Here is a 25,887-nt window from a genome sequence, read left to right on the forward strand (position 1 = left end):
TACAGAATGGTCATTTGTTCTGTTCTGTGCATGTAAAGATGTGTTTACAAATAATTCTGACATGATATTGTAGAGCTACCTTGTAATTTTATGCTACTACAATAGTAAGAATTTCATAAATTGCACTGCAAAAATGTATTGAAAGTAAACACTGAAATGAAATGGAATCTCTCTGTAGTGTATGAAGCAAATATTTAATTTGTTTGCTTTTGAACAGTACAGCCACTAATGTACACCAGTAACCGTATGTGTAGTCAACAAACATGTCTTCTTTTAAAATGTTATTGAACAGGTAGTAGCCTACAAAGAGCAGCCAAATACAACAATAGTTTGCCTTGCTTAAATAATAATGTTCAAAAGTATATACAACAGCATTGTACTGTCAGTTTAAAATGTTTGCAGAGTACACAGACACTATTTATTTTAGATCATAAAGGTGAACTGAGATAACGTCTATAACCAAAATAGTTTGTGAGTTTTTCATATCACTGATTAGACAAGCAGATATGTAAAGCAAACTGTTCTATGGTAAATTACATTTATGCACTTACTTAATTTGTATAATTGAATAATATTAAAAAGGAAAAGACCGTTAACAAATAACAAAATCCAAAAAAAAAAAAAAAAAACGGTCCAGGCAGGAACAAGGATGGAGGTATAAAAGTCTTTAATGAAGTAACAGAAGCACTTTCGCCCTGCCTCAAATGCAGGGCTTTTTCAAGTGAATAACAAAAAACAAAATTCCAACCACATTTAAATACCCTATTCATAAAAACGGCGTCAAAATATTTAAAGCAGTACACACTATCCCATTCTTACATAAAGGACACTGAAACTCAATAACATTCAATTCCCCTTAAACAGAACCTCCTAACAAATATATTATGTAGACAGTCTGCCATAAATGAATGAAGCATGAAATACTTTCTTTGAAAACAATACAGTGTGCACGAAAAGGGGGTACAAAAAAGGAAGATATAAAAAAGTGAGGCATAAAAAAATTACTAAACCAGAACACCTCCACAAACACATACATACAGTAAAATATTTCCAAATCCACTATAGTACCATATTTCTATAGGATATCTGTGTAGAATATCTGGATGTAATAGGATCCTCCCAAAAAAACTATGAGTAAATACCCTTGCCGTCTATATTGTTATAACCTGTAATTTCTTATAATTTCTCTGCTCTTTTTACTAAAAATGGTTTAATAGAAACATGGTCATTCAGCCCTGGGTGTTGGGATGAATTGAGTTTTAATTGCCAAAAGGTCTCTCTGCAACATAACCAATTCTCCCAATCACCACCCCTTGGGTCTGGATGGACCTGTTCCAAAATTCCAAATACAAAACCAGAATGTTCTGTTTCCATTTGTAGGTGTCTACACAATGCATTGTTTGAATTCCCTTTCCTGCTGTAAGTGTGTTCGTATATACATTTACCAAGTGCCCTTTCAGATTTATCTACATAAAAACTGACACAATCTCTACAGTAGGCCAGATAAACTATGCCCCTAGTTGCACAGTTACCTCTTCTAAAGTAAACACTACTCCTCTCATAGTGACTGAGTGGCACCCCTTCATTTCCGATTTATTTGCACTTTTATTTTTATTTTTTTTAACTTTCGTGCTTCGTGTGCTGACGTCATCACATGCGCGATGATGTCAGCACAACCAGCCTGTCAGAATACTCCACGCACGTACGTAGAGCTTATTTCTGGCTATGGTTCAAATACTTTTGTGAGCGGGAGTCACCCGAGCCGTAAAGGAGTCACAAGGAGTGTTTGTGGATTGGATTTAATAAAGAAGAAGCTTGCTCTGGGGATTTATTTAGAAGAAGAGTTCGCGAGTTACGAGGATTTGTTATTTAGAAGAAGTTCAGGTAAGTATGTGTGTAAAAGTGTATTTAAAGTTACTGTGGACAAATGAGATTAAAGGTATGGAGAGCTAGGTCAAAAAGTCCCTGATTGATGGAGTGCTCAATGCGGAACCTATTTGTTAAACAGAAAATGATGTTGATTCCTGACTGTGCTGAAAGTAAGGATTTACAGGATTTAATGCATTCTGCTGAACAGGTTGGAAAACATACTTTGCAATGTGGGTTTGATTCATTCAAGGCCTTTTGCAGGGCTGCTGTCATTGGGTCTGTACTTAGAAGGCATGCTTGGCTTAAAGAGCAATCTTTGCCTGATCATGTTAAAGCTAAACTGTTGGATGCCCCTTAAATCAGGACTGCCTGTTTGGCAACAAAGCTAAGGAAGTTCTTAAAAAGATGGAAGATAAAACTAAATCTATGCAAACTGTGAAAGAATTCTTTATAAATTCAGCCTCCAAGATTTAGGAGGCATTGGCCCTCTAAGAATTGGTCCTTTCCTGCTCCTTCCAGGCCTTCTCAATCCAAACCCAGACCTAGCAGAAACCCCAGGTTTCAGTCCCATTGTATGCACAAGACTAAGCAGTGGGGGGCTTCCACTTCCAAATCTGGGAGTAGTAAGACTCCCCCTATGGAAAACTGTTTGAATGACTTGACTTTAAAACTTCCAAGCACTTCTCAACTGACTGCTCCTTTAGGGGGAAAGATTGGTCTGCAGGCCAAAAACTGGGAATTCATTATCCAGGACAAATGGGTTTTAAATATAGTGTCCCAAGGATGCAGATTTCACTTCCACGCATTACCAACGGTTTGCCAGATCTACCCCCAAATCAGTGGGCAGAGGCTCAAAAGCAAATACTCTCTCTTTTAAACATAAAGGCTATTCAAACTGTACCAGAAGAGGAAAAACGACAAGGTTTCTACTCAAGATTTTCTTGGTACCCAGAAAAGACAACTCATGGCATCCTATCCTGGATCTGTCTACTCAAACACCTTTTTGGTGATTCCAAAATTTAAGATGCTGACTCTTAACCATTTGCTTCCTATGCTAGGAATAGACGCCTGGATGGCAACACTTGATGGTAGGCTACAGTCACTACCAGTTCTCTGCACTGCCCTTTGGCTTATCTACTGCACCCAGGGTGTTCACAAGGGGCCTAGCCCCAGTCATTGCATTTTGCAGGCAAAGAAATATTCAAATATACCCATACATGGACGATTGTTTAATTCAGGCAGAAAGCCAGGACATACTTTTGAATCATCTGGCTTTTGTACAGAGTGCTAACTTGTCTGGTGTACACTGTAAACGAAAAGAAATCACACCGAGTACCCTGCCAACAAATTATATTCCTGGGAGCAAGCTTGAATACAACTTCCCAGATGAATTCGCCAGAGAAACAAATTCATCTGACAACCTACTTCAAACTAGTGGCCACGAAAACCCTGTTATCTGCAAGGCAAATAGTATAAGCCTTGGGGTTCATGGCCTCCTGCATTCTTCTAATTCCGTATGCAAGACTGCATATGAGGAAACTACAGTGGTATCTAAAAAGCCTATGGTGTCAACATTCTCAGGATCTAGAAGCAATGATTCCTATCATACCTTGCCTACACCTGGAATTTCTTTGGTGGGCAGAGGCTTGTCACCTAAACAAGGGACTACCATTCACTCTACCCCCTGCCACCCAAACCCTAACAACAGACGCGTCAGACTATGCATGGGGGGCTCACCTGGCAGGGAAGTGCATTCAGGGCAAATGGAACCCAAGTCAAATGCACTTGCATATCAATCAAAAAGAAATGTTAGTTGTACAGAATGCTCTGACAGCCTTCAAGGACCACATTATTCCAGGACAATTAATAGTAAAGATGGACAACACCACTGTTTTGTGGTACATAAACAAGCAGTGGGGGATGCCCATTCTTACCCCCTCTGCAGACAAGCCATGGCATTGTGGAACACAGCCTTGAGCTACCAAGTGCATCTACAAGCTCAATTCTTGCCAGGAAAACTAAATACGCTGGCAGGTGGACTAAGCAGAAACCTCATGGACCCACACGAGTGGAAACTGGAACCAAGGATTTTCAACATGCTGACAAACAAATGGGGGAGCCCAGATATAGACCTGTTTGCATTCCCCCAGAACTACCAGTTGGACAAATATTTCACAATGACTCCCCACAAACAGACTTGGAAAGTGGGTGCCTTGTCCTTCAGCTAGAAAAACCTATCAGTTTATGCCTTTCCTCCTCTGCCTCTTCTCTCCAAAGTACTACTAAAGATCAAACAGGACAAACCAAGGATGATATTGATTGCACCCAGACTGTCCTTGCCAACACTGGTACCCCCTCTTGCGCAGTGTGTCACTGTTGGTCCCATGGCACCTGCCTCTGACCCCTATCTTTGTTGTCTCAACAGGAGTGTCAGATTCTGCACCCTCAGCTTCAAACCCTGAACCCAGCAGCCTGGCTAATTACCTAATCTCCCCCTTACCATCCCTCAGTAAACCAGCGATGGATATCATTTTGGAGGCAAGGAGGCCTAGTACTAGAAAATCTTATGCTGAAAAATGGAAAAGATTCTGTGACTGGAACCAATCTCAAGGGATGAGTACAGCAGTGCCCAACTTACCTCAAATTTTACAATACTTAACTGAGATGCTTCACAAGGGACTTTCGTTTTCCTCCATCAAAATTCATGCCTCAGCCATTTCAGCTCACTGTAATACATAGAACCTCCCCTCTTCTCGCATCCACTGCTCAAGCAGTTTCTCAGAGGGGCCAAAAATTTAAGACCACCCAGGAGAGCCCCAACTCCAGCCTTGGACCTTAACTTTATAGTAGAGAAACGTACTCAACCTCCTTTCGAGCTAGCTGCTAGTGCAGATTTAAAATTCCTTTCTTGAAAACAGCCTTTCTTTTAGCTATCACTTCAGCAAGAAGGGTATCTGAATTAGAGGCCCTTATGGCTGTGGAGCCTTTCATCATCTTTCATGGGGACAGGGTGTCCCTCAGAACCAATCCCTCCTTCATGCCCAAGGTGGTATCCAGTGTGGCTCTCAATCAGTCCATTCATTTGTCAACCTTCTTTCCCAATCCACAGAACAAAGGGGAATGGATACTCCACTCCTTAGATGTGCACAGACAACTTAGATTTTACTTGGACAGAACTAAATCTCAAAGGAAATCTGAACAACTGCTGGTGGCCTTTGCTGCAGGGGTAGAGAGGAAAACTATCTCAAAGCAAACCATTTCTAAATGGGTAGGCCATTGCATTCATTTCTGCTACAAAAACCATAGAAAACCTATCCCACAGGGTATCAAACCCCATTCAACCAGGGCTGCATCTACCTCTACAGCCTTTTTCAGATGTGTTCCTACCAGGGACATCCTAGAAGCCGCTACCTGTATCTGTACATACCTTCACCAAGCATTACCATTTGCCGGTTTTCTCTAAGTCCAGAGCTGGCTTTGCCACTGCAGTCTTGCAGGGTCTTATAGCTGGCCCTAATGCTATCGAACTTCCTCCTCCCTTCCTTAGCTTTGGGAATCTATCCAAATGTGATGACTGCAACAGTGAAACACGAAGAACATAGTACAGATGTCCTTCATGGATGTATCTGCAGTCATAACAACTGGGTTGTCCTGTCGTCAGGCAGCCCTTCGGTCGGCCGGATTCCAAAGTCTGGGTCCGGCTTCGGCTGATGTCGCACTTCACCCGACGTCATCTCTGCTGGTCTTCGGGTATAAAGGCATCAGCCGACGCCATTTTCCTCAGTCTTTCTTGCCGTGGTGCCAAGCAGAAGCTGTTCGCAAGTGCCGGTCGGTCAGATCCAGAGATTACTACTACCGAATACTACTTCGAAGACTTCTAAAAAGCTAAGTACCCCGTTGGGGACTCTTTCTTGCCTCAGCCGATGTCAGAAAAAGTCAATAACTGTTTAACTTGTGGGAAACAAATACCTCATAAAGATTTCCACTCTTACTGTTTGCCTTGCTTAGGCCCAGACCACGACGTAGCAGCCTGTTCGGCCTGTGCTTCCTTCAACCGACGAACGCTAAGGCGTCGGTCGGAGTTTGCTGAACAGTTTTTCGGCTCAGACTTTGCGTACATTATGCCGTCGGATCCTCCGACTACCCAAATTATTAAAAAACGCAAGGAAAAAGACCGACACTCGCGGTCCGCGGTTTCGGCTGAAACCACGGTGAAGCAAGCCGCGAGTGTCTCGGTTTTGGCCGAAACCGAGAAAACTGGTCAATCTCCAGCCGAATCCATGGCTACTACTGAGGCTCCTGCTACCTTACCTGAATCGGCCTCAGAAATTTTGCCTACAACCGTGGTTTCTACTGATTTATCAGACACCATCCCTTTGGATGTCTCTACCCCAGCATGTGGTGCTGCTAGACCCCCTGCAGCCATGTCTATCAAGGTCTTTGCCAGGGCCAAAGCAGCCAAATCTACTAAGTCAGTGCCTGTTAAACCTCCCTCTCACAGGCCCACTTCTAGTTCACAAATGCTTACTCTGGCAGAAGATTTAATATCCTTAATTAGGGGATCCCAATCTCACCCAGACAGGGCCTCTCAGCCCCCTGAAAAGAGACCTAGGACGGAGCCCCCCGAGCCAGTGTCCTCTGAGGCTTCTGCGGATGACTCCGACATTTCAGAACAGCCAGAGGACCCTTTTTCTACATATGAAGACTCCGATGCTGAAGAATCCATTCCAGCTGCCTCTCCACCAGAGGAATTTTCCTTTGGGGAAACCTTGCATGCCATGAGAGAACAATTCCAATGGCATGGACAAGATTTCTTAGACTCAAGAAAAAGGCTTAGGACTTTTCTACACTTACCACAACATAGGCCCTTAGCTATACCTCCTGTTTTACCTGTTGTGGATGACGCATTTAATGATGTCTGCACTGCTCCTGATTCTTTACCTCCAGCCCCTGCCAAACCTGATAGATATTACAGGGTACCTGACACTCATCACCACCTATACAAGGCCCCACTGGCAGACCCCAAAACTATTTCCCAGGGGCCTAAGGCAGTAGCCTCGACCACAGCAAAAAACCCTATTCCTTCAGAAAGGGAATCCAGGTCCTTAGACAGATCGGGAAAAAGTTTACACCTCTGCTACTCTCTCAGCTAGAGCTTTAAACTGTCAATTTCACATGATCCAATACCAAGAGTTTATGCTTGATCAGTTAACTAAAAAAGTATCCTCTGATGAATCTTTAGACAAGAAATATGTATTAGAAATGGTAAATAACATACAACAGGTTAGTAACCATTCCTTAAAATGTGGCTATGATGCACTGGAGGCTTCATTTAGATCAGCCATGACTGGCACAGTGATAAGAAGACATGCATGGCTGAAAGAACAGGTCTTACCGGATCATGTTAAAGCAAAGCTATTAGATGCTCCCATGGATAAGGCCAGTTTATTTGGTACACCTGCCCAGCAGGTAATGAAGAAAATGGAAGAAAAGGCAAAACAGTTAAAGATTTCTTACAGGTTCAGCCCCCAAGGTTTAGCAGGAACTTGCCTGCCAAAAATTGGTCCTTTCCTGACTCCACAAGATCCCAAAGGGGCAGAAACAGACGATCCAGAGGCAGAAATCAATCCAGAGGAGGTGCCTACAGAGGACGACAGTGGCAAGGTAATAACAGAGGCACAGACACAACCACTGCCACTGCAACAGGACAATCACAGTGACTTGACTCTAACTCCGCCTACCAGGGAGCAAATAGCAGCACCATTAGGCGGAAAGTTAGCCTTATTCTTGAAAAATTGGCACTATATCACAAAAGACAAGTGGATTTTGCAAACCATAGACCAAGGCTACCGGTTCCACTTCCACACCTTGCCAGTAAAAAGAGGAATGCCAAACCTGCCTCCAAATCAAAAAATAGAAGCTCTACAGCAGATAACGAAATTATCCAAGATGAGAGCTGTGGAAAGAGTACCAATAACAGAACAGGGCAAAGGATTCTACTCCAGACTCTTCCTAGTACCAAGAAAAGAGAAAAGTTGGAGACCTATTCTCGACCTGTCCATCTTAAACACATATATCATTGTCCCAAAATTCAAAATGCTGACCCTACAGCAACTTCTTCCCATGCTGGGCAAGGAGTGTTGGCTGGTAACTCTAGATCTCAAGGAGGCATACCTGCACGTCCCCATTCGACCCAATTGCAGAAGATACCTCAGATTTCTTGCAGGATCAGAGCATTATCAATTCTCAGCATTGCCCTTTGGCTTATCTACTGCCCAGAGTATTCACAAAATGCCTGGCATCAGTAATCGCACACTGCAGACTACAGGGAATCCAAATTTATCCATACCTGGACGACTGCCTGCTACAAGCGGACAACAAAAGCAAGCTGACAACAGATTTACAAAGGGTCATTTACTTGCTACAAGCCCTGGGATACACAGTCAACTTACAAAAGTCAAGGCTGATACCATCCCAGACAAGAACATTCTTGGGCGCGGAATTGGACACAGTAAAACAAGTGGCATTCCTAACTACAGAAAAACAAAAAGAACTCCCTCTTTACTTCTTGGCATTAACAAGACAGAACAAACTAACAGCAAGAAAAGTTCTGCAGGCCTTGGGCTTCATGGCATCATGCATAATCTTGGTCCCACATGCCAGACTGCATATGAGAAAACTACAGTGGTACCTAAAGAATTTATGGTCTCAACACAGGCACAGCCTAGAAGCAGAAATACCATTAATCCCATGCCTAAAACAGGAATTCCTCTGGTGGGCCCAAGCATGCCAGTCAAACCCAGGCCTACCCTTCCACAAGTTTCGAACAAGCCAAACCATCACAACAGACACCTCAGACCTAGGATGGGGGGCGCACATGCTGGACAAATGCGTACAAGGATTGTGGACCCAGGACCAGCTGCACCTGCACATAAACCAAAAAGAAATGCTGGCAGTAAAACTGGCAATCCAAAAATTCAGACCATTCCTCAAAGAAGGCCATTTGATGATAAGGACAGACAACACCACAGTCATGTGGTACATCAACAAACAGGGAGGCACTCATTCATACCCCCTATGCAGAATGACTTTGGACCTTTGGAATCTGGCTCTCAGCTACAACATCCAGTTACAGGCAATATTTGTACCGGGAAAAGAGAACACCCTAGCAGACATGTTAAGCAGAACCACCTCGGATGCTCACGAATGGATGCTACACCCAGACATCTTCAAGACCATCACAAAGAAATGGGGAATGCCACAAATAGATCTATTCGCTTCCCCTCTCAATCACCAGCTCAAATTCTGCACAAGGACATTCCACCCACTTGCATGGAAGGTGGATTCTCTTTCCTTCAGCTGGACAGGTCTGACAGCATATGCATTTCCACCTCTTCCCTTGATACACAAGGTATTACTGAAAATCAAAGAGGAACGTCCAAGGATAATCCTGATAGCTCCGAACTGGCCAAGACAACACTGGTACCCATTGCTGAGGAGCATGTCTCGAGAAAATGTGGTCAATACCCTGATGCCTTTGATGTTAACTCAGAACAACTACAGCATCATGCATCCAAACCTAAAAACTTTGCAACTGACTGCCTGGAACATCACATAGCAGCAACTAAGCCAGATCTTTCCCAAAGGGTTAAAGACATTATCCTTGAAGCCCGCAGACCTTCAACAAGAAGGAACTATGCAGGAAAATGGAAAAGGTTTGTCATTTGGAGTACTGAAAGAGGAAAAGATGTGTCGAATATAGATATTGCAAACATTCTGGAGTATTTGGCAGAGCTTTTACATACAGGCCTGTCCTATTCCTCCATCAAGATACATGCATCAGCTATTTCAGCAGAATACAGCTTTGATCCACCTGTCTTTTCACATCCTCTACTCAGGCAGTTCCTCAGAGGGATCAAGAATGTAAAACCTCCAAGGAAACCACCATTACCAGCATGGGACTTGAACTTTGTGCTAGAAAAGTTGACACTCCCTCCGTTCGAACCAGCAGCAACAGCAGATCTACAGCATCTATCATGGAAAACTGCTTTCCTACTGGCAATTACCTCAGCAAGGAGGGTTTCGGAACTACAGGCCTTAATGGCAGTACAACCCTTCCTAATCTTCCATAAAGATAGGGTGTCCATGAGAACTAATCCTACATTTATGCCTAAGGTGGTATCCAGAGTGTCTTTAAACCAGGCAATCCACCTACCTGCCTTCTTTCCCAATCCACAAAACAGAGGGGAAAGAATGCTGCATACCTTGGACTTACATAGACAGCTACGCTACTACCTGGACAGAACCAAAAGTAACAGAAAAACTGACCAGCTTTTGGTAGCCTATGCAACAGGGAGGGAAGGAAAAGCAATTTCCAAACAGACAATCTCCAAATGGATAGGAAATTGCATAAGATTTTGTTACTCCTTCCATGGAAAACCAATTCCACAGAACATAAGGCCTCATTCTACAAGGGCTACAGCCACTACCACAGCTTTCTTACGAGGAGTGGCAACCAAGGACATTATTGAGGCGGCTACTTGGACCTCCGTGCATACATTTGCCAAGCATTATAATTTACCTCTATATTCTAGATCCCGAGCAGGGTTTGTCACTGCTGTATTGCAAGGGATCCTAACCACACCATAATTTTATCTTCCTCCTCCCTAGTTGGCTATGGTATTCTACCCAGTTGTTATGACTGCAGATGCATCCATGAAGGACATAGTACAGTTTTGTACCTACCATAAATGTAGATGTCCGAACTGGATAGCATCTGCAGTCAGGATTACCCTCCTCCTTCCCTCTGTGGTACTCCTAGGGTATTTATCCTCCTAATAGCTAGCTGGGGAGGGGAGTCTCTTATGGTGTATTTGTTTGTATATATGTACATACATGCTTATTTTTTGTGTTTGCCTTCTATCTTTTTGGAAACATTGGCATTTATCCAAAATTTAGCCTTCCAAGAGGGCAACTGGCATCTGGGGCAAGAAACACTGAGGAAAATGGCGTCGGCTGATGCCTTTATACCCGAAGACCAGCAGAGATGACGTCGGGTGAAGTGCGACATCAGCCGAAGCCGGACCCAGACTTTGGAATCCGGCCGACCGAAGGGCTGCCTGACGACAGGACAACCCAGTTGTTATGACTGCAGATGCTATCCAGTTCGGACATCTACAATTATGGTAGGTACAAAACTGTACTTTGTGTACACTTACCATAAATGCAGATGTTCGAGTGTATCCACTGTTGCAGTCCTGGTTACCCTCCCCTCCAGCCCCCTAATTTCTTTGGCTATACCTCTACTATTATTTCTATGCTTAAAAGCTTTTTGGTGTATTTGCTTTTTTATTGGAGGTATATTCTTGTATATTTGTGTACATATGTTTTATTGCTTCCCATTAAGGGGGCACCTGACATCTGGGGCAAGAAAAACAGATGTAATGGCGTCGGCTGCACACACACACACACACACACACACACACACACACACACACACACACACACACACACACACCTCTTGGTGCCCAATCCTGGATCTTTCAATTCTCAACACCTTTCTGGTGGTACCAAAATTCAAAATGCTTACCCTGCAAAAGCTCCTACCCATGCTAGCCAAAGATGCCTGGTTAGTCACCCTAGACTTAAAAGAAGCCTATCTGCACATCCTTATAAGGGAGTCTTGCAGGAAGTATCTTCGTTTCAGGGCCAGATCAATGCACTATCAGTTCTCTGCACTTCCCTTTGGCTTATCCACTGCACCCAGAGTATTCACAAAATGCTTGGCTCCAGCCATTGCATACTGCAGGCGGAAAAATATCCAAATTTACCAGTACTTGGAAGACTGCCTGATTCAGGTGGACAGTCAGGAATTGCTGTTGCAGCACCTGACATTTGTGAAAAATTTTCTCACTTCCCTGGGGTACACCATCAACGAAAAGAAATCACAACTGGTACCCAGTCAAACGATTGTATTCCTGGGAGCAAGCTTGGACACAACATCCCAGATGGCATTCCTCACTTCAGAAAAACAAGTTTATCTGACCGCCTACTTCAAACAAATGAGCACAAGAACCCAGTTATTCACAAGAACAATTCTGCAAGCTCTAGGGTTTATGGCCTCATGTATACTGCTAATTCCATATACAAGACTACATATGAGGAAACTTCAGTGGTACTTAAGTCTTTGGTGCCAACATTCTCAGGACCTGGAAACAGTCATTCCTATTGTACCCTGTCTAAGGACAGAGTTTCTGTGGTGGTCAGATGCATGCCACTACAACAGGAGATTGCCCTTTACTCAACCCGACACTGTCCAGACCCTGACCACAGATGCTTCAGACTATGCCTGGGGGGCACACGTGACCGGCAAGTGCATTCAGGGTCACTGGAGCCCAAGTCAAATTCACCTGCACATCAACCAAAAAGAGATGCTAGCGGTGCAGCACACTCAAACAGCTTTCTGATCCCTGCTCTCTCCAGGACACCTGCTAATAAAAACAGACAACACCACAGTTGTGTGGTACATCAACAAGCAGGGGGGAACCCATTCTTACCCACTCTGCATGCTAGCCTTGGCCCTGTGGTACACGGCCTTGGACATGCAGGTTCATTTGCAAGCTCAATTCCTGCCAGGCAAACAAACCTCACTTGCAGACAAATTAAGCAGAAATCTCCTAGACCCACATGAGTGGCAATTAGAGCACACCACCTTCAACCTTCTGATTCAGAAATGGGGGACCCCAGAGGTGGATCTCTTTGCCTCCCCCTGCAATCACCAGCTCAGCAAATTCTCCACCAGGACACCTCACAGCAAGGCCTGGAAAGTGGATGCCCTATCCTTCCAGTGGGTGAATCTCTCAATCTGTGCCTTTCCCCCTCTGCCCCTTCTCTTAAGAGTGTTGCTCAAGATAAGACAGGACAGACCAAGGACAATTCTGATTGCCCCTGACTGGCAATGGCAGCACTGGTACCAACTCCTGTGCTGCCTGTCACCGGTGCCACCCTGCACCTACACCAAAACCCAACCCTGCTTTCTCAGCAGGGGGGACAGATCTTGCATCTGCAACTGCAAACCCTAAATCTTGCAGCCTGGCTTATTCCTTGAATTCTTCCCCAGTAACCAGCCTAGCAAGCAGGTGCTGGATGTCATCCTTGAAGCCAGAAGACCCAGTACAAGGAAATCCTATGCTGATAAGTGGAGAAGGTACTGCTCCTGGGTTCAGTCCAAAGGGAGGACGCAACTCTGCCCTCCCTGCCTCTGATCCTGGATTACTTAGCAGATCTACTCTACAGAGGCCTACCCTTCTCCTCCATTAAGATCCATGCCTCTTCCATTTCGGCTCATTACAGCACTGAGCCACCTCTTTTCTCTCACCCTCTTATCAAACAATTCCTGAGAGGGCCTAACAACTTAAGTCCACCAAGGAGAGCACCCACCCCTGCTTGGGACCTTAACTTTGTACTGGAAAAGCTCACACTACCTCCTTTTGAGCCTGCAGCATCAGCAGAGTTAAAATCCCTCTCTTGGAAAGCAGCCTTGCTTCTGGCCATCACTTCAGCTAGAAGAGTGTCTGAACTGCAAGCACTTATGGCTGTGGAACCCTTCATTATTTTCCATGCTGACAGGGGTTTCCCTCAGGACTAATCCTTCCTTTATGCCTAAAGTGGTGTTCAGTGTGGCTCTAAACCAATCTATCCATTTGTCAACTTTCTTCCCTAATCCTCAAAATAAAGGGGAAAGGATCCTACACTCCTTTGACGCGCACAGACCGCTCAGATTCTGCCTTGATAGGACTAAGCCATTTAGGAGATCTGACCAGTTACTAGTCAGCTTTGTGCCAGGTGCAGAGGGCAAGGCCATTCCAAAGCAAACATTTTCCAAATGGACAGCACACTGCATCCATTTCTGCTACAAGCACCATGGGAAACCAACCCCACAGGGTGTCAGAACACATTCCACTAGGGCAACTTCTGCCTCTACAGCATTCCTCAGGGGAGTCCCTACCAGGGACATCCTGGAAGCTGCTACCTGGAGTTATGTACACACTTTCACTAAACATTACCACCTGCCTATATTTTCCAAGTCCAGGGCGGGTTTTGCAACTGCAGTCCTGCAGGGCATATTAGCCAGCCCCAATTCTTCTTGAGTGCCTCCACCCTTCTTCAGCTATGGGAATCAACCCAAGTGTGATGACCGCAGCAGTGAATTACGAAGAACATAGTACAGTTGTGTACACTTACTATAAATGTAGATGTTCGAGTATATTCACTGTTGCATTCCTGGTTTCCCTCCCTCCAACCCCCTTGTCTCTCTCTCTCTGTCTCTCTTTCTCTCACCTTTCTATGTCTGTCTTACCCCTTTCTGGGATTTTGGTATTGGTATTTACTTTTTACTGGTGTTTTTCCCCCACCATAACTTAGCTCCCTATTTGGGGGGCTCCTGACATTTGGGGCAAGAAAAACTGATGTAATGGCGTCGGCTGCCTGTTTTTATACCCCTGACTACCTGACGTCAGTACTGGAGTGACAGCAACCGACGCAGAAATACTAAGTCTCTGGTATTTGGGCCGACTGAGGGCTGCCTGCAGGCAGATAACTCAAGTGTGATGACTGCAACAGTGAATACACTCAAGCATCTACATTTATGGTAAGTGTACACAACTGTACTTTGCAGGCTGAAAATGGGGTTGTGTCAGATATTTTGGGAAATACTTCAATTCTCTTGCAGGGACAGCATGTTTTCTTGGTGGTCTCAGATGAGGGACTTCCTTGAGAAAGAATTAAACAGGCTCCTGCTAGGACGCTAGAGAGTTGCTTTATCTACAGTGCTGCAGTTTGATTTGAGGTAGTGTACCTTTACAGAAGCAGTTATGGTTTGAACAGCTTACATAACTATTGCAGAGTCATGGACAGCAGTGCAGAGTTTGTGTCCGGATTGTTCTTGTACCACCAGAAGGAAAGCCTTTTCCATTTGGTTAAGTTTAATTTCCTAGTGGCAGAATTCCCCAAGTATGTTGAGTACATGTTTGGTGAACTAGGGCTTGCAGGACAAGACCGTTTAATTACTTGAACTGCATTATTTCTACACTGGATTACAATGTCCATTTGCAAAGGCAGTATATAAGCTTTCACCCTGGTAGAGATGAAGAAATGAGGACATAAGAGCAGAAGCAAAAATAGCTCCAGTCGCAGAAAAGATAAAATAGAAGAGATTACAGTGGTTTAGGGACTTGTGCAGAAAAGCAGAAGACATTCAGATGAAGAAGATTTGGGATAGACAAGAAGATGGTAAGAGGAAAGGAGGGCATCCAGCAAAGAGGTGTGAAAAAAGATCAGCGACAGTCAGGCTTGAGTGTAAAAGGCAGGGTTGTGGCACTGAATTGAGAGAGATGGCGGCATTTAACACGGCACCCTGGCCCCATGTAGAAAGTGGGAAAAAGGGGGGCTGATGATAATGATGTTAGTGATGACGGTGATGATGTGCAGTCCCACCATTTTTAGGCATGGCTCACCTATATTCTGTAGATGTGGGAGTCGAAAGAAAGGAGTGTGGGTTGGAGTGCATCCTTCTGGTTTGGTACAATAAAGCCATATTGCTTGCTGGTTTATTGAGAGTATATTTCCCAGGCACAGGAAATGGATCTCTAACAAGTTGTTGCCTTGAGAGAGAGTTCTTAATATCAAGATCCCAGCTCTCAAAAATCTACTGGCAGGCAAAATACTTGCTTAGTTGTTTTCCAATGAATCTGTTGTGTAGTTAGTAGCAAAGCAGCTTAAGGTGCGAGAGATGTAAAGGATTTACATACTACTGAAGTGGCTAGGTCATTGTTCTTCATCTGTTAGAAGTACAGTATAGTACAGAGCATTAATAAACCCCCAGTTATCCATGTGTTGTTACAATTCGTTGCTTAAATCCCAAATAACCATGCGTCTGTTCTCAACCAGTTGTTCAATTAAAAAAAAAAATGTAATAATTCATTCACATGTGCTGCTCAGGTGACTAGTAAGTAGCCACCTTTTAGTTTTGCCCTGTGAGGATAGATTCAAATGCTGTCTTATTCAGCCAGTTCAAATTATTATACAGTGGTTGGAATTCCTGTCTCCAGTCATGTTAAACTGTTGGCTGGGAGTATCCTTTATTTTTAGTATGCATGTTAGCTTAAAGTTTGTGTACGCCTGTGCTCTTTGGAGGTATGATTTGATCACTTTTATAGTGTCACAGACAAGTTATAAACATGATTTTTTAAGATGTTCTTCGTGTTTCACTGTTGCAGTCATAACTGTAGGGTGCTCCTGCCGGCAGGCAGCCCGAGGTCGGCCAGAATCCCAAAGTCTGGGTCCGGCGTCGGCTGTATAAGCTAGTATCCTGACGTCAGTACGCCTTGGTACATAGCCCTCAGCCGACACCATCTTCTCCAGTCTTTCTTGCTGTGCGGTGGAAAGCAGCTCGCAAAACGTTGGTTGGCGATTTTCGAACAGCGTATTTGGTTGTTGTCGGTCCGAAGTTCTTACTTCTCTTCTCAAAGCTAAGTACCCCATTGGGGAATCTTTTTCTTGTTCCTCCGATGTCAGAAAAAGTTAATAATTGTATAGCGTGTGGGAAACAAATACCTCATAAAGATTTCCACTCTTACTGTCTACCTTGCTTAGGCCCTGACCACGACGTTTCTTGTTGTCGGTTCTGTGCCAGGTTCAACTCTCGTACTATCAAGCGCAGGTACGATTGGGCTTTAAATTATTTTGGCAGACGCTTCAATTATAGAATGTCGTCGGACACTACCGGAGTTCAAAAGAAGCGCAAAGATAAAGACAGGCCTCCGAGGTCCAAACAGGACTCGTTGCAGCTGGAGCCAGCGTCCGGTTCGGCTGCCGTCAGTGAGGCGCTTTTGCAGCCCCTGTCGTCCGCCACTTCTGAACCGATGGCCGATACGGACTCCCATGGGGAGCCATCAAGGCCCACTATTTTAACTGCTGCAGGACCTTCGGACGTCGCTCCTTCAGATGGGTCCGGAACCGCTGTGCAGGTACCGTCTTCTGAGGGGGTTTTCAGGCCTACTCACATCACTATTTCAAAGGCAAAGGCAAAGACAAAGACTCCTGCTAAGTCTAAAGTTCCAGCTCAAGCTGCTTCTGAATCCACTCCCAAGACACAAAAACAATTATTGAGGATGGCTGAAGATTTGCTTACAATGATTAGGGGTTCTCACCCCCCTCCTGAGAAAAGGCCTAGACAGGATATTACTCTGGATTCCTCTGACCAGGCTTCTGTATCTTCTGTTTCTTCCCCTGATCAGGACTATTCCTTTCCCCCTTATGAGGATTCGGATGCTGAGGATTCTTTGCCCTCGGCCTCTCCGCCTGAGGATTTTTCTTTTGGGGAAACCTTGCATGAGATGAGGGAACATTTTCATTGGGAAGGACAGGAATATTCTGCTTCCAAAAAGAGGTTTAGAGAATTTCTTCTTCTTCCTCAGCATAGGCCTTTAGCTATCCCTCCTGTCTTGGACATTGTAGATGATGCTTTTACTGAGGCTAATTTGAATCCTGATTCCATGCCTCCTGCTCCTTCTAAGCCTGATAGATTTTATAGGGTTCCTGACTCTCATTTATTTTTATTTAAAAACCCTTCTGCGGATCCTGAAACTATTTCTCAGGGCTCTAAGGCTGCTAAGGTTGCTACTTCTAAAAATCCTATTCCCTCTGAGAAGGATTCTCGTGCTTTAGTCAGGTGGGGAAAAAGGTATATACTTCTGCTACCCTGTCTGTAAGGGCTTTAAATTGCCAGTTTCATATGTTTAAATATCAGCAATTTCTTTTGTCTGTTTTAAAGCAAAAGCTTGCTTCCCTTCCTGCTTGTGCAGAGGATAAGGAACTTCAGGATGTTTTGCATGCTACTGAACAGGTTAACAAGCATAGCTTACGTTGTGGTTTTGATGCTTTGGATGCTTCGTGCAGGGCTGCTGCCTCTGGTACTGTGATTAGGAGACATGCCTGGCTTCGTGAACAAAGTTTACCTGAACAGGTTAAGGCTAAGTTATTAGATGCCCCTGTTCAACAAGATGTTCTTTTTGGTTCTAAGGCTGAGGAAGTTATTAAAAAGATGGAAGAAAAGGCAAAGTCCATGCAGACTGTAAAAGATTTCTTGCAAGTTCAGCCTCCTAGATTTTCCAGGAATTGGCCCTCTAAAAATTGGTCCTTTCCCACGTCTGACAGGCCTCAAAGGGGAAGATATAGACGCTCCAGAGGTCGTGGTCAAGGCCAGACCTCTTACAGATCTAGACAATGGACTGCTTCTTCACCTAGAAGGGGAGAAGACAGATCCCAATCTCAAAGAAAGCAAACTCAATGACTCTCTCGGTTGGGCTTCAGGACCCCTTCACCTGGACGCCCTCGGAGGAAAACTGTCTCTTTTACAGAAATTGGACTCATATTACCCAGGACAGATGGGTATTGGACGTGATTTTAAAAGGTTACAAGTTCCACTTTCACACTTTGCCAAGGACTCACGGTTGGCCAGATCTGCCAAAACTTCAATGGTCAGAGGCCTTAACTCAAGTGGATGCTCTTCTGGCCATGAGAGCCATAGAGCCTGTTCCACTCTCGGAAATGGGAAAAGGGTTTTATTCAAGGCTGTTTCTGGTTCCCAGAAAACAAAACTCATGGAGACCTATTCTGGACCTTTCTGTGTTAAACACCTTTTGGAAATTCCAAAGTTCAAGATGCTTACTCTGCAACAGCTAATTCCAATGCTCTCTCAGGGCGCCTGGATGGTGACATTGGACTTAAAGGAAGCCTATTTGCATATCCCTATCAGACAAGAACGCAGGAAATTCCTCAGGTTCAAGGCAGGTTCGAGGCACTTTCAATTCTCTGTTCTGCCCTTTGGTTTATCTACTGCGCCCAGAGTTTTCACCAAGTGCCTGGCACCAGTAGTGGCTTACTGCAGACTTCAGGGGATCCAGATTTACCCCTATTTGGACGACTGCCTTATTCAGGCAGACAGCAAAGATCTTCTGCTTCAACATCTGGACTTTGTTCAACGTCTTCTCCTACTACTGGGATTCTCAGTGAACATAAAAAAGTCACATTTGATCCCTTCTCAACAAATGGTATTCTTGGGAGCCCTCTTAAATACAACCTTACAAAGGGCCTACCTCACCCAAGAAAAACAAACTCAGCTGGCTTCTACTTTCAACACCTTGGCAACTCTATCTCAGCTCACTGCAAGGAAATTCCTGCAGGCTCTGGGCTACATGGCTTCCTGCATTCTGTTGATTCCAAACGCAAGGCTTCACATGAGAAAGCTTCAATGGTATCTGAAAAGTGTATGGTCACAGCATTACCACGATCTGGATATTCTGATTCCTCTGATCCCCTGCCTCCAGAAGGAGTTCCTCTGGTGGTCCAGGGCATGCACTTTAAACGAAGGAAAACCTTTTCGTCTCCCTCAACCTACTCAAATCCTAACCACGGACGCCTCGGATTATGCTTGGGGAGCACACTTTCTAGACAATTGCCAGCAGGGAACCTGGACAAAGGACCATCTTCACTGGCACATCAATCTGAAGGAAATGTTGGCAGTTCAAAATGCCCTTTAGCCTTCAAAACCTTTTACAACCAGGGCCTCTGCTAATTCGCACAGACAACACCACGGTCATGTGGTACATCAACAAGCAGGGGGGTTCTCATTCATACCCTCTTTGCAGACTAGCTATGGGTTTATGGGACACAGCTCTAAAGTTGAATCTGCATCTCCAGGCTCAATTCATTCCAGGAAACAGAATCTCTTAGCAGACAGCCTGAGCAGAAACATTTCAGATCCTCACGAATGGATGCTAGACACCAACTTGTTCAACAGGATTACTGCAGTTTGGGGATGTCCCCAGATAGATCTGTTTGCATCCCATCTCAATCATCAGCTGCCTCGCTTTTGCACCAGGTCCTTCCACAAAACAGCATGGAGAGTGGATGCCCTGTCCTTCAGCTGGAGAAGCCTTTCAGCATATGCCTTCCCTCCCCTTCCTCTACTGCCTCGGGTACTACTGAAGATAAAACAGGACAAGCCCAAGTTCCTCATCTTGATTGCTCCAAATTGGCCTCGACAGTTTTGGTATCCAACCTTAAAGCTCCTGTTCTCGGGGCCTCCTTGGATTCTCCCACTGAACCCTTCGCTTCTGTCACAGCATCAGGGTCAGTTACTACATTCCAATCTCAAGACCCTTTGCCTGGCAGCTTGGCTCTTTAAAGGAATTTGATTTCCTCTAGTCTTCCCAAACAAGTTTTGGATGTTCTTTTGGAAGCTAGACGGCCTAGCACTAGGAAATCCTATGCCTCTAAATGGAAGAGGTTTTCTATTTGGATGCAGGACCGAGGCTCTGATCCTCAGGTTCCTGATCTCTCCTCTATTTTGCTTTACCTTTCGGAATTTTTATCTAAAGGACTTTCCTTTTCTTCCATTAAGATTCATGCTTCTGCTATCTCTGCGCATTTCAGTTCTGATCCTCCTGTTTTTTCACATCCTTTGGTGAAGCAGTTCTTGAGAGGGGCTAAAAATTTGCGGCCTCCAAGGACCCCTCCTGTCCCTGCCTGGGATCTTAATTATGTTTTAGAAAAACTTACTTTGCCTCCTTTTGAGCCTGCTGCATCTTCAGATATTAAGTTTCTATCCTGGAAGACTGTTCTTTTGTTAGCTTTGACCTCTGCCAGAAGGGTCTCAGAGTTGCAAGCTCTCATGGCTGTGGAACCATACCTTATTTTCCATCAGGACAGAGTATCCTTGAGGACCAATCCTACTTTCATGCCTAAGGTGATTTCGAAAGTGGCTTTAAATCAGACAATTCACCTTCCTACTTTCTTTCCAAATCCTCAAAATAAAGGGGAAAGGATTTTGCATTCATTGGATGTGCACAGACAGTTACGATTTTACTTGGACAAGACTAAAGATTTCAGAAAGTCTAACCAATTGTTTGTTTCCTTTGCCTCCAGTTCTCTTGGAAAACCTATTTCTAAACAAACTATTTCCAAATGGATTGCTTATGGAATCAGATTTTGTTACACTCATCATGGGAAACAGTTTCCAGGGACCATTAGAAGTCATTCTACTAGAGCAGCTGCTACTTCTACAGCTTTCCTCAGAGGAGTCCCTACCAAGGATATCTTGGAAGCTGCCACTTGGAGTTCTGTGCATACTTTTCCAAGCACTACAATCTCCCTTGTTTTCTAAGTCTAGGGCAGGCTTTGCCTCTGCTGTCTTGCAGGGTATTCTTGCCTCCCTTCTTCTTTCTAAAGTCTCCTCCCCTCTACACTGCTTTGGGATTCCACCCTACAGTTATGACTGCAACAGTGAAACACGAAGAACATAGTACAGTTGTGTACACCTACCATAAATGTAGATGTTCGAGTGTCTTCACTGTTGCAGTCGGGGTTTCCCTCCCTCCTATCCCCTCTTTTTTTCTTATTTGTGGTGTATTTGTGTTTCCTTCTTGGATTCATTTTTGATTTGTTGGGGACTTCTGACATCTGGGGCAAGAAAGGCTGGAGAAGATGGCATCGGCTGAGGGCTATGTACCAAGGCGTACTGACGTCAGGATACTAGCTTATACAGCCGACGCCGGACCCAGACTTTGGGATTCTGGCCGACCTCGGGCTGCCTGCCGGCAGGAGCACCCTACAGTTATGACTGCAACAGTGAAGACACTCGAACATCTACATTTATGGTAGGTGTACACAACTGTACTTTCCATCTCATTCTTGGGGAAACTGCAAATGTTTAACCTTTTTTTATTGAAGTTTTACATCACATAAGGTACTGTGTAACATCGTTATTCAACATTCTAGATACAGTATGAAATAGTGTGACATGTTAATTGTCATTCAAAAGTCAAAGTTTAACCTCTTGCTTTCCAGGTGTATCATCCCATCTTATCAGTCTTGCTTTACTTTAAGTTTATACAGTATGTGTGCCAAGCTTCAAGCATGTCCTTCTCAAATGCGCAATCACTTTTGGAGTAATGTTTCGCATTTGTTGTATTTATGTCCTGTCAAATGAATTATAAATGGTATATACAATACATTGCATATTGCTTTCCAGCACTTGTAGAGGTCTCCCCCACTGCACTTTTACTCCTCCTGTTGCCAACCATCAACAATGTCCTACGTTGTCTTCTGGAGACGAGTGTCCAGATATGGTGTGGTACTGTTCATCAAGAGGGAGGCTTATTTTACACTCCTTAGCTCCTAACATGCATTTGATGTTGGCACACTTTGTATTTATTATAAATGTCTCCTGCAGAAAACGTCATAGACATTATCATCAAAACACAGTTTAATTAAAGCACCTCCCCCCCTCCAGTTTGGCAGACTGTTAGGCATGACATACTCTCATCCTGTCTCAAAGAGGTTTAAAAACTGGTTGTTACCACTTAATGCTTCCAAGTTGTACATACCCAGTTCACTGGGTGAACTTCGTTGGCTGGCTGGCTGGCATTATAGAGTGGAGCCTTTTATCTGCACTATGGGCTGACAGTCCTGGAGCATTTTCTCTTATTTTTATCTAAAATTGTTCACTGTTGTACATTTGTGATTATTTTATTTGTACTTTGTTTAATCTGAAAATGTTTTATGGATCAAATTTCCAAATTTCAATGGTGTTAGTTCAGTATTACTTTAGCATTCAACTTGGAATCTTTTGTTTGACATTACCTTAGCAGAGCACACTTTACTTGTTCTGTAATGTGTAGGTTTTTGAGATGATTGCTTGGTATTTCTAGAAAATTGATATTTTGAAAAGTAAACCTAAAACTTGTGTTTTAAAGCATTGACATTTTGAGTATGCTTCCTACATTTAAATTCCATGTTTTAAGGATACTTGTTATTTTTCAGAATGGACTTTGACGATGAAGATGGAGAAGGACCTAGCAAATTTTCAAGGTAAGTGTGGTCATGAAATGCTTTACCAACACATATAGACTTCCACTGGAGCATGAAACAAAAAAGTATCATAGGGATGAACAAGTAGTGCTGAAGGCTGAGACTGTCATTTCACTGAACCCACATTCACTGAATAAGTAACATTGAAAGTCACTTTCATGGACAAATCCGCCTTCCATTTGTGTTTTTGTTCATTTCAATGTTTTGCTTAAATGTTCGGTTTCAATTCTTGGATTACTTCATAATTAGATTTTCTACAACAGATGTGATGTGGAATTTTTTATAACTTGCAGAGAACGTTGCTGTTTCTCCATAGTTGTTCATCTGCTCATAGTTAGAATGTTTAAGTAAGGGGAAGTGAAGGTTCTGGGAGGGGGAACTTATTCCTTCAGAAATAGTGTATTTCTGTGTTTGTTAGTGAAAGTGACATTCATTATTTATTCTGTGGTAGTGATTTCAGTGGAAATGAATCTGTAGAGTTGTCTTTAAGCGAGTGTATATCTCAACATTATGGGGATCCAAGATTCAGCAAAATACATGCTGCTGTCTGAGAATTTCTGATTTGACTTTGACATTGAAATGCTTAGCTGAGCTCGCTCACTTTAGATACAGAGTTCAGAAATCATTGTTCTTCATGACATAGGAAACCTATTTAAATCCCAATATTCCTTGCAGTGAGAGTGATTGCAGATGGTGTTTTTCTTAGACTCTATGATTTATCATGTGTTGGCTATTGCAAATACCTTTTTAGTTTGTAGCTTTAAGCTTACTTAAAATATAAGCTGCTTTGTAGTACTTTATTAAGTAGCCTGATAGCCTGTTGTGTTCACAGTCATGTAAATTTGTCATATCTGAAAGTGTTAATTTTAGGAACAATGTACATTTAAGGGTAAGAGTGGAAACATTTAGTGGTTGTTTTGCAGATATTGATAATTTGTATCTAATTAGTAATGGAAACTTTGCTGATGTTTGTAAGTTGCTCATATTCCACCATTCACATACCATTCCATTTTTTATTCATACTGTACTACTTTGTTTTGTAGTGAACAGTGACATTCATCTGCTACTGAAAATAAGTGAGTAACAGACTTCATCCCATGTAGAATTAACAGCAGTGAGAATTTGTCTCTGTAGACAGTGTTTTGGTAAGCTGTAGCTGACCTTCTGTGGAAAACCTATGCATGTGAAATGCAGGCTGCTCACTATTAGCTTCTATCCAATAGGTTATTAAAACTGAGTATATCCTGCCCATAATAAAGATTTGTTGAAAAAGGAAAAAAAAAAGAGGATGGATATTGGCCCATTCCAGTCTGTGTCATTTGTAGGATTTTTTTACTTGTTTTCATTAATGTGCATTTGTTTAGTATTTTTTTAAATCATACATGTTTTAGATGTATCAGTGTGTAATAGGAAATAGTAAGCACTTTTGTACAATGCAAATTACATGATGTGGAACAATCTTCCAGTTCTTAAATATCAGTTTTAATTCACTACATTTGTGTCATGCTTTTTTATCTGCATCAGTAGCTCTGTTCCATTAGTTATGCCTTATTTTGCACCTCATCCCCTGCTGATGACCACTAGCCATCAGCGTGTTGTTCAGCATCTCTCCAACCTCTTTGAATACTTAAGTAGTTCCCTTCTGTGCAGTCTCAGATGTCTCTCCACAGTGAGGTCCCAACTTCTCGGAGGTCAGGGTCTTGCATCGAAAGAGTCCTAGGCCTGGGGAGCAAGGGCTCACATTGGGAGTTGTGAATCAGGACAGGGAGCCATCGTTACATGGCTCTCACTCGGGATCCCTTGCAAAAGGACCGATATGCTTTCAATTATTTCATCTCTTTCAGCATGCTTCCATAGACCTATGTGGTAGATAACATCTATGTAAAAAAGGCAGTAATCACATTCCTGTGCATGTATGTTTTATACTGAATTTCATTTCCAGTTGTGCTTTAGGAGAGGAAGATACAATTTACTTAAAATATATTTTCTCTGTGGTCTAGTTCACTCTAAGTAGTTTGTGCGTCTACACTGACAAGATGATAAAGTACCAGGTGGTGCTAATTTACATATACCACCAGTGAATTCTGGATGATCAAACACAGATTACTTTTTTAGAAGTTCAGTCACTTAAATTGATTTCAGAGCTACATTATACCAATGTTAATGGTCAATGATATTGCACTTGCAACATGTATCTGACAACCTGCCTTTTCAGTAATAAAAGTATTATGTTGCTGCAGTTAACATTAAAATATTATAGCCTATACACTATAGGTGGTTCACATTAAGGATTTAGGCCATCGTGACATAGTGATAGAATGCAGTAACTACAGGGGAAATTTCAGGGGCCTGCCCATAGCAACAAAGTCAACATAAAGTAACACACATTTTGCATTAAAAATGTATAACTAAGTATATGGTCATGGGATTATTCCCAACACCACAAGGTCTTCATTGCAAAAAAGGTCATAATATTCCCTTACAGAGTGCAGCCATTTAGGTCCCTAGTCTCCAGTAGAAGTCATGCAAGCAGTAGTAAATCTCATATTTCCCCCCCAAGGACAGGAGAGCTGGTCAGTAGCTGCTTTACCTTATCCTACCCATTGTGACACATTCCTTCTGATGCACAAGGTCCATCCTGAGTTAGCAGCAGCAGAGATAGGCACCCAGCCTCTGTGCCAGCTGGCAGGCCAATGCTGCTGCAGTTCTGTCTTAGCAGACTGTGTTCCATTGTGATCTTACAGCGAGTGCTTAGATTTTAATTGACAATATTGGTGCCCTTTTGTCTAGATTATTGACCATGTTCTATACATGTGCTGTTTTTCTTTGTTGAGTTAGCTGTTCCCATTCTGATTTTATATGGGAACATTGATTTTACTATAGTTAGAGGACCATTGAACTATCAGTTAAAAACATTGCCTGGAAATGAAATTCTTTGAATTCATAACACTGAACAGCTGAAACACTGAATGGCATTACATCAACCACAGAACATTGAATCTCACAAAGCTGAAACCTAAGCACATATTCTGTACAGGGGGACTTGCCCCTGCACCACCACACCCCCTGCAAATTATATGTGCCAGT

At 43.3% G+C, this 25,887-nt stretch overlaps 1 protein-coding gene across 4 annotated transcripts in view; it reads left to right on the forward strand.

Moving 5' to 3' along the window:
• The window catches only part of ARNT2 (aryl hydrocarbon receptor nuclear translocator 2), a 2,296,360-nt gene that overhangs the window by 184,342 nt on the left and 2,086,131 nt on the right, over nucleotides 1-25,887 (forward strand). For all 4 annotated transcript variants that reach the window (XM_044077930.1, XM_044077931.1, XM_044077933.1 and 1 more), the window contains exon 3: nucleotides 22,753-22,800. In XM_044077930.1, coding sequence (XP_043933865.1) covers nucleotides 22,753-22,800 — 48 coding nt within the window. The remainder of the gene's footprint in view (nucleotides 1-22,752; nucleotides 22,801-25,887) is intronic.

Source organism: Protopterus annectens, chromosome 7.part0, assembly GCF_019279795.1.
Source record: "Protopterus annectens isolate FY-2018-M chromosome 7.part0, PAN1.0, whole genome shotgun sequence".
Lineage (NCBI taxonomy): Eukaryota > Metazoa > Chordata > Ceratodontiformes > Protopteridae > Protopterus > Protopterus annectens.